We start from the raw sequence: 17,240 nt of genomic DNA, 5'->3' as shown, positions 1-17,240 counted from the left end.
ATTAATAGATTTTTTTTTTTGCCATTCCAGTTTCTTCTTCTTGCCATTCCAAGTTTTCTACAAGACTTGGTTTTATTACAGATGTTATGGAAACAAACACTAGAAAATATTTAAATATGCATAATTTCTTTGAATGGTACAAATAACACCATCTAGAGGATAGCTAATATTGCCTAATCAATGCACATAAATCTAGATTCATTCCAATGATGAACAGTAAATCTTGATCAATTTATGGTAATATACAGGAGGAACAGGCAACACTGAGTTTACCTTTATGAGGTATGATGTCATCCTTTATACCACTGGCAGAGATTCAACTAATTAATGGAGGCCCACATTAATTATGGGTTAAGTGCAAATGCTCAGTGCTAATACCATATATTTAAAGTGCAATTCTTCATTGTTCATAAAATGGTGCTTAGTTTCTGTGATTCTCTGCTTTAAAGTAAGGACTGAGGGTTTACCAGAATGTAAAGGAGCCTTTAGCTGAGCCCACAAGTGGTTCAAAACTTAGTAATTAAACAGTGAGCTGGCTGTCAATTTTTTGTATCAGTGTCATAAATTATTTGTAATCTGATGCATCCTTAATGAAACTGCATATAAAACAAGTGTTTCATCATCATTAAAATAAAAAAGACATGGCATGGATGTCATATGGCTATCTTAGCTAGTTGCAAAGATGCCCTGGAGTCAGTGGAGAGAGAGGTACTTGTGAATTTATATTAACTTCATATAACAGCAAACATCTAGAAACCCTCTAAAAAGTGCCACTCCCCAGTGATTTCCTTTGAAAGTGTGTTTTGCTCTATCTGGAATTGATCGATGGCTCGGGTCATGCTTCAGCCCAGCTTTACTGATTGATGACTGTCCACCATTTGGATACTTGTATGTTGTGGGATTGTCAGAATGTGTGAGCTTCTGAACATTACCCATATACACAGTGTGCTGCTGTCACCAGCCATTCATCACTGACAAGAGAGGCTCCACAAATGGGTCTGGAATTAAAATGGAGTGAAACTATCCAAGGCCAAGTCCCTCTTCTGGCATCACTTCCACCTACAATCCTTGTTCCATTGTTCTGAGTTACTAGTTGTTTTCCACAAGCTAAAAAAAAAAAATAATAAAAAAATAAAATAGATTTGTAGATTTTTAGGGGGATATAGCATGTTTTATTAGACTAGTGAATATTCTTAGAAAAAATAGGCTTTGTAGTAGTATCCAAACTGCTATTCAAAAATACTATTATTGTGGATTAAAGTTTGGTGGTTTATAGCTGAAATCAAGATGCAACTTTATAACTTAGATTTAGATATGTTCTTCCTCAGACCTTCTGGATTTTTTATATATGTGTTTTCAGTATAGACCCATCTCTAGTGTATACTTAACTCTGAAAACAAGTGAAGACTGTAACTTTTCCTGTGTTTATGTGATTACAGGTATAGCTTTTACAGTCCATTCCCTAACCTTTCAATTCAAGCTATAAACATTAGGCTTTATGGACTGAACAATTTGATTTCTGTGTGAAATATTCCCAGGGTATGTGTACTTACATTTTATATTACATTGCAGATGAACCACCAGGTTGTTCAGACAGTGTTCTCTAGAATGAAAATGCAATTAATCATGAGTATCTTCACACCAGATACCTCTAAGTGACTGTCAAATATATACACACACATATATAGAAGTGTATATAAGCATATATATATATATATACTTAAATATATAAGTACGTTAGATTATCAGTATCAAATGGTTAAATTGTCCAACAAAATTTAATTAGATATTTATTATAAATACACAACATTATATTATATATAATACTAATTATACACATTCCTCTTCAATGAACACTTAACTTGTGTTATATTGCAGAAATAAAAGTAGACTCCCCTTGAATTTTAGGGAAATGAGTCATCTGTCTGATCTGTCTGTGACAGATTCTCAACAAAATTGTAACTGCATATGCTATTTTTTCTACCTTTTGAGATGTTTTCAATACCTTACCACTAGAGATCAGTGTGACCAAAGAATTCAAGAGCCTAGTTTGATATGACTGTATTTTTTTACCAGTTACAATGCACTCTAAAATATAGTTGCATATACAGGATTAGAAATTATTTAGCAGAGATAAAAAGCCAGAGCCTGAAGAGCACGTGACCACAGATTAAAACTACTAAGCATTTCTGGTACCCAGAGGTTTTAAGATTATCTTCATAGCTGGTAATGAATCTGAACACTTGGGACAGTGTGTGTGTTTGCAATTTAAATCTGATACATGCAGAAATATATCAGAGAGGGGGAAAAAAAATCTGCCAATGGTTAGTTTGCAGTATGCATTTCCACATAATTTAAAAATAAAAAAAGGGAAGGATACTTTAAACATGAAACGGTATTATGTATCCCTCACTCTGCTCTAAAATTTGGTATCTGTTGTGAGGGAAATAATGCATGATGTGACCCAGCATTTTCACAATGGCAGAGTGGTGCAAGGGCAAGTGGGAACTGTAACCACCCCCCACCTCCCCAGTTAGGTTTTCACTACAGAGCAGGTAAGAATGAGACATGCCTCCAGCCCTGAATATTCTCACATAGCCATTTTCCACTTCAAGATAGATAATTTTAAATCTGTAATTTAAAAACTGAAAACCAAAATCTGTGATTTGTATTCGAATCTGTATTGACTTCATAAAGGTGTGCCTTGGTAGCGAGACAAACACAAGGAAGTCAACCAGAAATGCATAAACCTGCAGGAAACCATTTTCTGCATAAATTTCATGGCAACTAAATACTCTTGACCAAGCTCCCTCCATAGGAGGTGGGCAATGGTACTATATATTAGCTCCTTTATCCAATCCTACCTTCCTTTTAGGTAGATTTATAAACTAGTCAAACAAACATCCAACATGACAGATTTGTCCCCTTTTTTTTACATTGAAGCAGGGAGTTGCATGTAATGAGAGTCTTTGTCCCACCACTAGTACCTACTGATTGCTTTAGTAGAAATTACTTCATGGGCTTCTACTTTTTCTTTCTGAACCTAGCTGCCAGTATGAAAACCACTTCCTTGCCTGCACTTCAATTCACCAGTCCTCAGTTGCCTCTTGGTCAGCACAGGAGAGTCCAAAAGGCAACAGAGGCATTGCGTGTGCTGAATACCCATCCTGTGTGCTTCTCTGAGTCTCATCTATGAAGCAGCATGCCGGGAAGAAATGTGGAGTGGTTGAGACGTCTGTAAATATGATCTTCACTTAGGACTAGCAAAAGCAATTATGCCTGTGGAATCTCCTCACATATATATTCAAGGCAGGATTTTGCCCTGTTACAAAGCTATCCTGCCAAGAAATACATTACCTAAGGGCATCAGAGAACAGCTTTGCTGTCTCTGCCACCACAGTTTTCAAGTCCTATGATATGCACCCTCTTTTGCTTCTATGGTAGTTACGCTTGAATAAAGACCAAAGACAATGTGAGAAATACAATTTATAATTTGATTACCAGTTAATGAATTTGGTGTTTTTTTTTTTTTAAATTATCAAATCTGTGTCATCTTTCTATTATTCATTATATGTACCAAAAAAGTGTGCAAATGTGTAATGGTGTCACCCTGTGAAACGATTCCTATCAGCTGTCCAGATGAAACATGGTAGAAGATACCTATTTCTTCAGCAGATATACAACTAAGATAAATGAACTTATTCCATTTCCTCCTGCATTAATCACTTTCTAGTGTTTAATAGATATTAACAGAAGACATCTTTAAATCATTACTCTTTAAGATCTCTTGTGGCAATGCTGGTTTAGATATCCACTCAAGAAAAAAGAAAAATAGCTTGCAATGATATTCCATTAGTTTAAGATACTTTCATTACCAATGAGAATGACAAATGTTTGGGATCAGCAGAGTAAGATTAAACCATAAAATGTATTTTTTTTTTTTTTTTACTGTAGATAAAATACAGCATGGCAAATTATGAATTAATTCCTACTTTGTTACTATGTGGTATGTTTATGAAGGAAACGTAAAAGAATGTGGACTCGCTGTATTCAACATGATTTCAGCATTTAAAGCAATTAGACAGTAATTTTCTGCCTTAGTGCTTTTGGTAGGATTGCAGAAAAATGTGTATAATAACCCTTCTTATAAGTAGAAAGATAATACTTGAAGTCATATATATATATATATTATTTGATCATAGCAAGCCTTTCTCCTTTTGGAGCTGTACTGTAAATCCCAGAATTACCTGAGAATATAATACTGTGCTAAAGTTAAATTTTTATGTAATCTGCAAGAAACTTTACCAGAGTATAGGACCCTTCAGAATCACTTCAGCTGTTATTTGGACTGAGAAATATTAGAATATAATTGAATGTATGCCAAGGATCATCTCATCTAATGATTCACTTCTAAACGTGGAGACAAATCCAGAAGTCATTTTTGAGAGGGAATGATTTTTCTAAATATAGATATCTGTGTGTGGGTTGCTTACTTTAGTAATTAGTCCTAAGTCTGTATTAATAAAGTCAATGGTTTACAGAAATTCACTCATCATATTTCAAGACATCACCTTCATGGATCACACTTTGGAGTGCTTATTTTTATGTTGACTACACAGAGAACCTAGTGTGATAACCACTATGTAACTATGGGTGAATGCCACTCCAATTCTTCTACTATATTACATATTCATAATTAAAGATTTCTAGATAAGAAATGTTTTGTAAAAATAGCATTATTTATCGTTTCTAAAGTAAATTTATGAAGACTTCACTTAAGATTGTCCTGAATGCTAGCTAAAAATGTAGCAAGCGTCTCCTTTTAAATTTACGATAGATGGACAAGAATGGAAGGGGGAAGAGTGAGTTGCCCAGTGTTACACAGAATTCTGGGTATGTTTATAGTCCAGACTTCATATAGAATCATGTTACCTCTCAGATAAACTTGAGCTAGAAATTAGTGTAGAAATGATCACCACCATACTTTATTCTTTGTATGAGGAAGAAACTTCCATCTACCCACCTTTTTGTAAATATTAGGCTGTGGTTCACTGTTGTGGTGATGTTGACAAATGGGCCATCTCCAGTGAATAGTACAGTTGATGACATATTTGCATCCCTGGAAGGAAAAGACACACGTGCATAGTTGTAGGTATTTTTTTCCTGTTCCACCAGTGGAGGAATGTTTGAGAAATGATTATGGTGGTTGAATAAACTGCATCATTTTATTCCTGAAATAATTACTATTTATCAGTTGATATTTGAGGCTTGAACTCACATGAATTAAAATGCAACTCACCTACTTTCACTCTTACACCTTACTCTAAGATTTATAATACTACAATAATATTGAAAAAGACAGAAATTAATTATTTTAATAGCATAAAAGATCAATTTCTGTTTTTCTGTGTAACAATGAAGGGTTTGCAGTACCAATTTTTAAATATATGGATCTAAAACTTAGCATGCAAAATGGAACCGTAATAGATGAACCTTGGAAGATCACAGTTTTGCTTTTTTGAGGGGAGATAATTACATTGATACTATACTTCTGTGCCTAAAGAAGAAATGAAACTCTATTTTATATCATGAAGAACCTAATGGAATAAATGCCACCTTCCTTAGAAATTAGTTCCACCTTGTAGATCTGTTCAAATCAAAATAACTGTTTGTGGAGTAGAGTCAAGGGTGTCATGTTTGCTATTGAACAGGACAATTCCTCTGAAGTGGGGTATATTCCTCAACTAACTGTTTTTTTGTAATTATGGCCTTTTGAACACCAAGAATTCTGTGTGTTATCAGTGAGATAAATTGTTTTAATGTTTACAACCCATATCCAGATTTACTTTATAACCCATTATGCACCATATATTTTGTGATACTGCATATGAGCAGCTTGGAACATACACTCAAGAAACATATTTGCTTTCTCTTGAGGAAGCATGGGGAAAAAAGATAGCTGTGGTCAGACTACATAATTTTTTGAGGGGTGACGGTGTACTCCCATCTGACCCTTTAGCCATACATTATCTCAGGTGCAAGAGGAGAACAATTTGTGCAGGTTTAATACACAGGGAGCACCTGTGTAGAAGGAAGCACCACCTCTTCTCTTCAAGTGCAGTAAATCTCATTCTCCTGGGAAGTCTAGAATCATCCTGCAAATTTGCTGTGTACGGAGAGTAAGACCGGCCATAGGAGAAAGGGGTTCAATAGCTCTGCTGTGCCACTAGGACAGCTGCATGACCTACCCTACTGAAAAAGTAATTACTGCAGCATTTCTCAACCTGGAAATGATCAAGTCCTTAATGCTGTCTCTAGATAGATAGGTAGATAGTGTCTGTACACTCTAGTTCACAGACTTTTATATTGATAAAACACTAGTACACTAATACGTATTTCAGAAATTACCCCAGAACCCTGACTTGACCTGTTAGATGGTCTGGGAGAGTAGTGAAGTGCCAACCCAGGTAGGTAAAGTCAAATTATACAATGAAGAACTTAAGTGAGACCAGTCTAATCACTGAGCTACAGTAAGTACAAATGTGTGAAAAAGGCACTAAATTGTTTCTTTAAAAAGAGTGGGCCAGGAGCTTTTACCAATGTAAAAAATAAACATGTTGTCCGGAAAAGCTTAAGAGTATGTACATTTCTGAATATCACTGGCTTACATTTTACATGGCACATTATACCAGGAAACTTCAAATGAATGCATGTGTGCTTTACTAGATTACTCTAACAGACTCTGTCATAGGGCAAACATTATAAATCTTCCAAGTCAAAGCTTCCACCAACCTCATAATACTCGTGAAGATCTCTTGTCTCACCTCAGTATCTTTCTTGGCCTTTTTCAGCAAAGACTGAGCAAACTATTTCCCACTCCTCTGCTGAAATTTCTGGATTACAGTTTGGCACTTCTCTGAGCTTCTCTGTAACCACAGGAGCTTTATTAAGCTTTTTGAAATAAAATCTAAGCCCTTTTTGAGAAAGATGTTGATAATTTCATTTAGTTATTTAGTGCACTGAAGCACACACAACTGGAAATCTCCAAGCCTTTTATTGGTAAATGATGAGGATTAAGCATTCCTGTAAGTATAAGAAATCTTGTACTTTTTTTCTTGGAGATATTCAGTTTAGTAACAGGAATATAGTCTCTTCTGCAGGTCCCCAAATGCAGTGCCACAGGTCTCTAATTTCTGTTTTGGAAGATGATCTTTTAGAAATCTTTCAGGTTGTGACAAAAATGCTCTTTAAGAGGCTAACCTAGGTGTTAAGTAACTCTCAATCTATTCAACATGTTCACCAGGCAAAACTTTCAGAAAAACTTAGAGAACAGTCTTGGAAGTTTATTATGCACAGATGTAAAGAGATATCTGTGCAGTGAATTCCTCAGATATTATTGGTTCTCATGTACCTAAATACTCTATGGATCACTATGACTTCAGACTTTCTGTTTCGTAAGTGCTCAGTAACGATAAGCAGTTACAAATGTTGTGAAAGATTCACATTAAGTGATACCATGCTGAAAAAAAAAAAATCAGAATAAGGATAGAAAGAAGTATGATTGATAGCTCCAGTTCTTTTCCCTGTTTAAAAAAACCCAACAAACCAACTATTTTCTTATTTGAAGAAAATATGTTCACACATTTTGCAATTAATTGTTTAGTTCTCAGGCTGTGGAATGTTTGCAGTTTGTTTAATTTTTGTTTGAGACACAGGGCAGTGTTTCTTTTTCATCCACTGATTTTTCTGACAGAAAAACAAACAATGAAGAATAGTAGTAAATTACAAACAGGGAACATTTTCTTGGGCATAAAACCGCTTTGGTCATGTGAATTTATGTGAAGAGCTGCTGTTTTCTAAATGCTTGTGTGCACACAATTTTATATATGAAAATTTGAAGATGATAAATAAAAGTAACCTCTCTATACTTTCTGGATTTGAAATGAAGCTTCTTAAGCAATGGGTTTAAGCAGTGTCTGATCCGAAGTGAAGCTGTGGACCTACAAAGCCAAAAAAAAGTCATTGAGATTCCTCCTGTGGCTTTCAGGTCAAAGTGCATATTATTACTTGGTGACAACTGTTGGGAAATTAATTCTATCACCAGATTATTAGGAATGTCCTAATTCTGGTTCTTAATGCTGAAAACATTGAGAACCAGGTTCTTACATCCAGCATATGACACTCATTGGCTCTACAGAAGAGTAAGATCATGCTCTCTGTTTATTATGCTAACTTACCCATCAGAACACAATTTTTTTTTGTATAAATTTTTGGGGATCGTTTCCACCCCTTTCAGGCTATATGTTACATTCTTAGCACACTGGAGAACCTAGGTCTGACATTCAAAGACAGGATTTTCTGAGGTGTCTCCAGGAGCTAGGCATGTAGCTACTACTGACCATTCATTTGTGGGGAGGATGAAAACCTAACTGACCTGGAAATCTCAAGTCCAATGACCTCATTTCCTTCTCAAGAATTTTGCGCATTTATGAAGAAAACACACTGCAGGGTTGAGAGTGAGGCTTAAAATCTCAGCCCTTGTTAGACTTCTGGGTATGGCAAAATTGCAGTCTGTCCCCATTCCTGCATGCAATTCAGTGAAGACCCAGATGGCTCTGCTCCCAGAGAAACAAGAACGTTTCACACCTGACTAGTAGAATGTTGAAAAGCTCAATGTTGGTTCAAGGAAAAGTGATGCTAACAATAATCGTGTTTTAACAGTGTTGTCAGATGCACACAGTTGCAAGTGCAAGCTGAGCAAAGGGTCTTGTTCAGGTTTCTCAAGTGCATCAATTTGTGCACCTTGCACTCCAGACTCATTAAGAATATTTGTAAATGATTTACCTAATCTATATTTTGTAGATGAACGCATAAGCATGCCTGCAGATTTGCTTCCTGTTTGGCACACATCACAAATGTGACAGTCACAGATTTGAAAAACGGAGGCAAAAAGATTCACATTTGTGTTTTATTAGAATCTGCATGGAACATTGCACTTTCTAGCCCTGCTACATGAATAATTGGGATATGCTACAGGACTCCTATAATTTCAGTTCTTTTCATAAATTAAACAGTAAATGAGATTAACAAATATATAAGCATTAACAGCAAAAGTAAATTGTTCCAGATGAACCTTAGCCTCTTTCTCTAATGAAGCATGATTCTAGGTAATTATTCAGTATGGGAGCATGAGCTATAGCTTACTCAAGACCTGTTGTTACAAACATCTGTTAGTAACAAAATTGCTACAGGGGGATTCATGGAAGGCAGAAATAGCATAATGCTTACAGGAGTTAAATATATGTATATACATATGAGTATTTTATCCTATTCTGTAGGATCAGTAACAGCAGTAGCACCCAGGATATGAGAATGTGATGCAATTCAGGTTTAAAAATATTTTTTCTTGACAATGGGAATATGTAATAAACTAAGAAACGGAATTAAAAAGATGTAAATAGGGAATGTAATAGGATTATTTTTAGCAAGTATATCCAACTAGTTTATATAGACAAACTGAAGTGTACTGCCACAGAATGTTCTGGAGACAAAAGCAGAAGTAATTTTTAAAAGGTAACAGAAAATACCATGGAAGACAAAGTTCACTGAAGCCTATCAAAAATTAAAAATGTAAATTAAACTAGTAGACCACAAAATGACTAGTGTCCAGAAGTTATAGAGGGAAAGGAGGCAGGGCAGGTGGAGAAAGAATCAGAGGAAGAAGGCTACTGGCTACTGTAAAGGACAAGGTATTTGACTAGAAGAACATTTAGTCATCATTTGCATGTTCTTATATGCATGCATAAATGAGTTAACTACACACATAAATTACAATCAGGATTTGTGCATACAGTTATCTGATATTTATGTAAATGCAGTACTTAATCAAAGGGAAAAAAGTAAAAATAAAAAAAATCAAATCCAGCACACATTCATCCAATGACTAAAAGTATTTTCAAATAACACTTGGATATTTTTCTAAGTCCCCTTAACTCTGTGATTTCTACAATTAATTTATCAGACGGACATTGGCAGACATCCTACTTTGGTCAGAGACCAACATAATGAATTGCAACCTTAGAATTTAATTTGATTATTACTTGGATAAGTGACATTCCCTAAAAACCTCAGCACTGTAGGAAAGCTATTTATTATTCGGTGAATGGCAGTGAAGTTGCATACAGTGTAAGTAAGGCCAGAATTTAGGCTATTAATTTTACCATAGATTGAAAAATACAACACTTCTGCACTCAAACCTCCCCACCTTTTCCCTGGAAATTCTGCTAAACAGTGACTGATGCCAAATGTATTTTTTCAGTCATATACTTCCCTCCTCTCTCCCCCTTCTAAGTGTACCTCAAGAGAAATCGTTTCCTCACCCAATAGCTCAGGTCTAATGATAGGTATGAAATGGACTGGGAACCCAATAGCAGAATAGCCAGGTGATTATCTGGAATTTACTTGAAATGAACATTAGTATGATAACAGAGCAGCCAAGGCTGCCGTTTGCTCCAGCTTTATTCTTGAGCCATCCTTATAAAAGTTAAGATGTAAATGGTGACATAAAGCGACAAAAGACTAATACCTCCACATCAGTCTCTCATTATTCTCCATTATGTATCCACATGCCTAATCTGCTATATTCAGTCATCAGTCCTGTAATGAATGCCATCAAAACAGGGTCTGTAACACTTACAAATTTGTTGGCACACCAAGCACTTCACTTGCCACAGAAAAATACTTTTGCCCTTTTTTTTGATGGTAAAGACACCAGTAAAATGATGAGGAAAACACCAATATACAGATTCAACAAACCTGCAAACAAGTTACAAGGACAATAAATGTTTTTCACTCACTCTAACCCCAGTAGCTGGCAAACACTGTCTGAAGTCTGTTCATTCCAGTCATCTGCACATGCCAGGTGCCACGTCTTCCCAATTCTTGCCTGTACCAGCCCTTCAGTGCTTAGAGAACCATTAAGCAATCTCACTGTAGACCAAACCAAAATGAACAGAAGCATTTTAGATAGGTGGCAAAGCACATTCCCCACCACCCCAAGCAAACAGAACTGTTATATTAACAGACATAGTATTGGCAACAAAGACCAAAAAAATGTTAAAATAAGTTACAGTGGTAATAAACCCAGCATCTCCAGGATGTTGTGTTCCCACAGGAAGGAAATGTTATTGTCATCTCCTTCTATATTTCTGCCTCAGGAAAGTTTCATACCCTGTATTTTGCAAATGTCTCATGAATAGACAATGAACAGTATATTTTCCATCAGCTCTAACCAATGTTTTTCCTTAGCCAGCAATATATAATTTCCAGACACTATGTGAAGCTTTAGCTCAGTAACACTGACTGGAAATAAGGTTAAAACCAGAGCTGACAGAAAAATTGGATCTTCCAGTTCCAATTGCCATGAGAATTTTCACTGTTTTCATTGCATCTTTAGTTAAAACACACACACAAAAAAATCAAATCTCCCTGAAAACCAATCTTCCTATCAAAACTTCTCCCCAAACAAAATATTCAGAAATAAAATTCAGAAACTCATTAACTATTTGGTGAAAAATCTTATGCTATTGGCATAGTAAGGAAGGAAATTGGACCATAAGGTTTAAGAAGGTCAACAGAATCCCACATATGTCTCAGGAGCTACAAGCTGCATTTCAGGCAAAGGACAGTTATTGCTAGCATAAAGTAGGGGAAAATGTATAATGCATTTGAAATTTACTGGTTGCCAAAATAATTATTATAAAAAATTTTAGTTGTCCAGAAAACATTTTTCCACCAAAATGTTTCCAGAAAAAAAGTAAAGCATACATACTATAGCAAAAAAGAAAAAAAAGAAAAAAAGAAGAAAAAAAAGATTTTTAGGAATGCCTTTTTAACACCTAGAGTGCATGAATGAAAGAAATGATATACAGTGATAAACTAATGATAAACCTCAGTCAAGAGAAATATTTGAGCAGTCTTGAAAAATCAAATTGTTTGTATTGTGAGATTTCTCCAAATTACTTTTGACATTTCTCCTCTCTTCTACTTGTACTATAATTTCTTTTCCTTTCTCCTCATCAGATCCATGTTCTCCAAATATATTGTTGGTAAGGAATAAAACACTGAGCACTTAAAAACTGCTTAATTAAAATGTCATATATTTTAGAATTCTGCAAAGGAGAAGGTATCCTATGCCTTTTCAGTCCACAAGAAGTTTCAGAAATTGAACTATTTGAAAATGACAGTTTGTCTGGTTCAAATTGCCACTTCTGATAAGAAATTGAAATTGGTTTCAGGAAAATGGGCAAGACTTTTGGACACTGGAAAGACTCAATGTGAGGATGTCTAATTGAATTTCCATTTTATTTAAAGGCTTAGATTGATTCAGCCTATGTTTGGATTAAATGGGTTTTTGGAAACAAGTTCTTTAATGTGGAGTAATTTTTTATGAAGTAATAGACAATCTATGGAAGAATAAATCTTTGGGAAAATGTACGTCATGTTAATGTAGGTGATGGTTATCTTGTTCAGATGTTCTTTAGCAAGGACTGGAAAAACCCATTCAAGTCCTCTTTGCTTAAGAAGAAACTGAAGTGCATTTTATTCTATGCATTTTAAAGGAAGAATATGTTGGCAACAAAACAGTTAATTGCACTAATGTGAAGACTGAATCTGTGCCTTCAGACATATATATGTATACATATAGTTATATATGACACATACACAGATAGACATATATATCTGCATGAAAAAGATGTTGAAATCAATGAGAACTGCCAACACACATCCAAGGACATATCTGATCCCTAGCAGTCCTCTTCAAAACAAAAGAAAATTATGTTGTACTGAGCTTAAAAGCCCACTTTTAACTTTTCCATTAGTGCTCCATAATAGACTGTCAGAAACAGCAATTTAATTTCTGTGCTAGGCCCAACATGATTTAAACATTAGTTTTACATTTACATTATTGTTTAGAGAATGCTATTTCCATGTTATGTGAAATGAAGCCAAATACTGTAAACCTACATTTTGGAAAGTACCATTTTACCAGAGGAATAAGCAACAGCAGCTGTTGGTCTCCTGGTAGGAGCATGCACATCCACTATGAGCAATGGATGCTGCTTTTGCAGCTGTGCAATCCTGCCACCCTAAGGCAATGCCTCCACAAGCTGGAATCCAGGCAGGCTGCAGGGTGCCATGTGCTGCAGTTTGGCTTCACACCCACAAAACTATCTAGGAGTTTCCAACAAGAAGATTCTTATACTCTGCTCTGCGCTGCAGAATGTATACTGCTGTGAGAATCAAATTAATTACAGCAAAATGTGATAGAATTTGGGAATATGAAATGTATACAGAAGGAAACCAGGTAATGAATTTCCATTTAATTTTGAGGCCATTATAAGCAGCCACCGTTTTAAGCATAGAGGAACTTCCTACCTTTTCCAGAGGTCTTCACCACCTCACATATGCTATCTCAGAAAAGTGACTTTGTTGTTTGGCCCTGAGAGACTCAAAGAGATACTGCTGTGTAAGTTGGCATGGGCTGCACACAGCTGCAGTAGTTTATGCTAGCTGAGGTTTTGTGGCCATTCTCCTAGGTAATTCCTGCCCAATATGCATGTATTACTTCTCTTTGTATGAAGGAAACCTTACTGCACTTTGCTTCATCAGAGCCGTCTTCGCACTGAGGTAGGTTGTCACAAAGGTTGTACAATGGTATACAATCCCCACTACCACACTGATGCTCATCAACTGCACAAGCTCCTGAAGGAAAAAAGGAAAGGAAAACAAATCTGTAATTATGGGGAAGGTTGATGTTCACTGGAGATCATACAGTTCACCTGAAAGAAAAGTTGAGTGGATAGTATGCAGAACCCTTCATTTCCTTTTCTTTCCTATCCATCTCTTTTTCAAAATAAAGATTATTTTCAGATAAATAGAAGCCAATTAAGAATGAAGTCTGTGATTTTATACCTTGTAGTTTCTGCTATAGTTAGCATTGCTTGTTTACTAGTGTTCTTCTGTTACATGTAATAAACTTTGGAGTCAAATCCTGATTAAATCCTGTCAAAAGTGGCTAATGATTCCAAGTTTCAGATGTTCAGCACTTTCACAAAAGTTTAGAGACCTTAAAGTATGTCAAGTCAAGCATAGTAGTAAAGAATCACTGAAAGGCAAGAGTCTCCTTTCGAAACCTATCTTGGAGGAAAAGGGGAAGAGACAAAAGTAACAGAAATTTCAGTATCAGTTGTGTAACAGAAGCACATCAGATAGAGAGCAAATATAAAGTTATAATTCTTTCTATGGCCAAAGTGTATTTTTAATGGCACGGTTCTATATATTTGGGGAAAATATACACTCATAAACTCAAATTCTATAGAAAATCTGTTTATTTTCTTTATTTTATCTTCCTGGAGTTACTGACTGAAGCATTTAATTATCTAAAAGTCTCATTTAAGGCAAGATAATTGCTTTGCTTTTGAACTTTTAATATTTATATAAAATGATTTATTTATTAGTCAGTAAGGCCTGTTGTGCAATATGGAATCAAAAGAATATGGTCTATAAAAGGACTGAACCAGATTTTCATGTGTTCAGTGGCCATAACTGATGTAGATTTTCCACAGAATTCAGTTCTCACTCAGACAGGCATACTACCCAATAGTATTTATTTTCAAATTATGCTTCCTTTTCAAAAACTCAATATTTCATGGCAAAATAAAATACAAAGAATAATTAGCTTTTTTTGGTAAAATTAATTTATGTACTGACAATCCTTTTATCCTTGGGCCTGCATGTTAATGACACTAGTCTCTGTCCTTTGGCTGCAAGGATCATGAATAAGCATAATTTTCATGCAAATGCAACTTTTTAAATATATTTAACCAGAACTGGCAATGGCATCTTTGAGAACTCTGCCTTGCTAAGCTTGATTTTTATTTTACAACACAATATGGGCAAAGCTGGCTCAGCAAAGATGCTGAACCAGCTAAAAATAAAAAGCATAGTGTTGGACTGAACAAATGGGATAGAGAAGGTAGAACAAGAAGCAGAAAAATGGTCATATGTCCATATAAACCTATCTCTCAGCCTTGCACAATGGGACTAAATGGAGCTGATTTTACAAAAGTAAATCAATGCTTAAGACTTTTTTTAAATATTATGAAAATCGATCTTACTGTTAATCTATAAAAAAGCTGCAGCTAGCTAAACATGCTGGGAGATACTTTTTTATGATGCTTAAAGTAAGAAAAATATCATATATTCTTGTTGACTTTCTGTTCATGGAAATGAATGGTACTTCACACATCTCTGAATACAAACTACTTTTTCCTTCACTTTGTTCTGCTATCAGACTTCCACAGAAGCAAGAAAAAGCCTCTAATTAACTCCATCAAGATTTGGCTTAGAGTAAGTGTTTGTCCTGGTAAGCATATCGCTCTTCCACATACTTCAGCATTTGGGTCCACTTTGCATAGTTTTAGAGAGCTGGTTGGTGAATTACTTATATGAGTGACAGTCTAACTGCAGCCCCTCAAAAACCCAGAAGTCATTCAGAAGGGAACTGGCTGGGACCATAAACACTGCTGAGCAAATATGTGAAAGACTGTCTTTCCAGGTCCTTCACACCTTGAGGACCAAATTTCTAAAAGTGCAAGAAAGACCATATTGCAAACAGTAATTAGAGTTACCATATGCATTTTTCTCTTCTAGTGGTGTGACTGATAATATTTTACATATGCATTTAAGAATACATTAACAACACTTTCAAATGAGTCACAAAGTGATACTCTTTTTGGGGTCTTGTATAGGGAATAGTTTGTATTTACCTTCAATAATTGAATAGGTTTTGGTACATTTTGAGTCAATTTTTCACATAATATCATACAGATTTGCAGGAGATACAGACATTGGTCCAATTACACTAAAGCAACAAACCCATCACTTTTCATGCTGGAAAACATAAAGTACAGATGGGTAACTGCTAGGCTTTTTCTCTTTAACATTTTCATATTTCGTTGATCAAACGGTGAGAGTCACCTTCCACTTTCCCCTTTTTCTCCAATGTATTTGACCAGTGTATAACCTCTTAAATACAGGTGTTCATGTGCTTACCTAGATGGTATCCAGTAGTAAAGTTTGCAAGAAATCCCTTCTTTGTTGCAGACTTATCCGTAAGGAGGATTACTGTCATCTGGTTTGTTGTAGAGAAGACATCTGGCAATAGCCCTTGTCCTGTATAGACAGCTATTCTCCAGCAGAACATGAATACATTTAACCAGTTTTGTTCTTATGCATTTCAAAGTGTTTTGGGTTCAAAAACAAATATTGCTACTACATGAATACAATTATTCTGCCAAACCTAACTGTTAGACTGCAATGATCAAAGTTCAAGCCCAAATTTAACATAGCCATATAGAAAAATAAGGTTCAGCTAAGAGATTATGCTTGTTTTTCCACATACATGAGCAGTCTTATTTATTGAGAAGTTAATTTCATTTGGATTGCATAGAAAGCAGAGTGTATGCAAACATTTGGGAAATGTGAGGTCACATACAGTATGCTTTCTCATTTTCCTCATAATTTCTGAGACCCAAAAATGTGAAGAAAGGTAGAATGAAATTAGGGATAATTAATTTTCTTTATATTATATCCATCAGTTTGCTTCCAGCTCTCTGATTACATTTTTTAGTACCCAATGGTGTTACTTGCCCAAAAGTAAGGAATTGGCTCCTCTGCCATCTCTGATTTCAACTACATCATAAATATTTTCCAGATCAAAAACCTGAAAATGAAGTTGAATGTTTTTTCCATTTTCAGCATTTAAGTACCATACACCTAGAAAATAATAACACATGCACACACTAAAATCAGCTTTTCGGTTGTTACATTTAAAGTGTCATTTTCATGTTGAAGTATTTTTGGGGAAAATTGTCTCTGCTAAACTGTTAAGAATCACCCAGGGGACACAGAAGTCTAAATCTTATCTTTGAAAGCAACTTATGCTGTCAAGATCCAAAATTCAATTGATTCATTCTCTAAAACACTTTTGAAAACTGGATTTGGGCTCCTAAGACATATACACATGCATGTTTTTACCATTCTGATAACTGTGAGTGTCCCTAAAATAGCAAAGCTAATTCTTTTTGTAACTGTGAAAATGTGACAAATAGTCTTGTGACTTAAGTCTTATTTGATAGTAAGATAATTTGTATAATCAGTGACAGAAGCCTGTCTTT

At 35.3% G+C, this 17,240-nt stretch overlaps 1 protein-coding gene across 1 annotated transcript in view; it reads right to left on the bottom strand.

Annotated features, from left to right (window-relative positions):
* The window catches only part of TMPRSS15 (transmembrane serine protease 15), a 323,388-nt gene that overhangs the window by 5,373 nt on the left and 300,775 nt on the right, over positions 1 to 17,240 (bottom strand). The window contains exons 17-23 of the mRNA XM_080377677.1: positions 16,714 to 16,839; positions 16,117 to 16,248; positions 13,654 to 13,764; positions 10,857 to 10,989; positions 5,024 to 5,119; positions 1,554 to 1,603; positions 933 to 1,107 (exon numbers count right to left, since the gene is read on the bottom strand). Of these exons, the coding sequence (XP_080233803.1) occupies positions 933 to 1,107; positions 1,554 to 1,603; positions 5,024 to 5,119; positions 10,857 to 10,989; positions 13,654 to 13,764; positions 16,117 to 16,248; positions 16,714 to 16,839 (823 nt within the window). The remainder of the gene's footprint in view (positions 1 to 932; positions 1,108 to 1,553; positions 1,604 to 5,023; positions 5,120 to 10,856; positions 10,990 to 13,653; positions 13,765 to 16,116; positions 16,249 to 16,713; positions 16,840 to 17,240) is intronic.

The sequence above is a fragment of the Falco punctatus genome (genome assembly GCF_963210335.1).
Source record: "Falco punctatus genome assembly, chromosome: 2".
Classification (NCBI taxonomy): domain Eukaryota; kingdom Metazoa; phylum Chordata; class Aves; order Falconiformes; family Falconidae; genus Falco; species Falco punctatus.
Note: the sequence above shows the minus strand (reverse complement) of the source record. Positions and strands in the feature narration are given on the sequence as shown.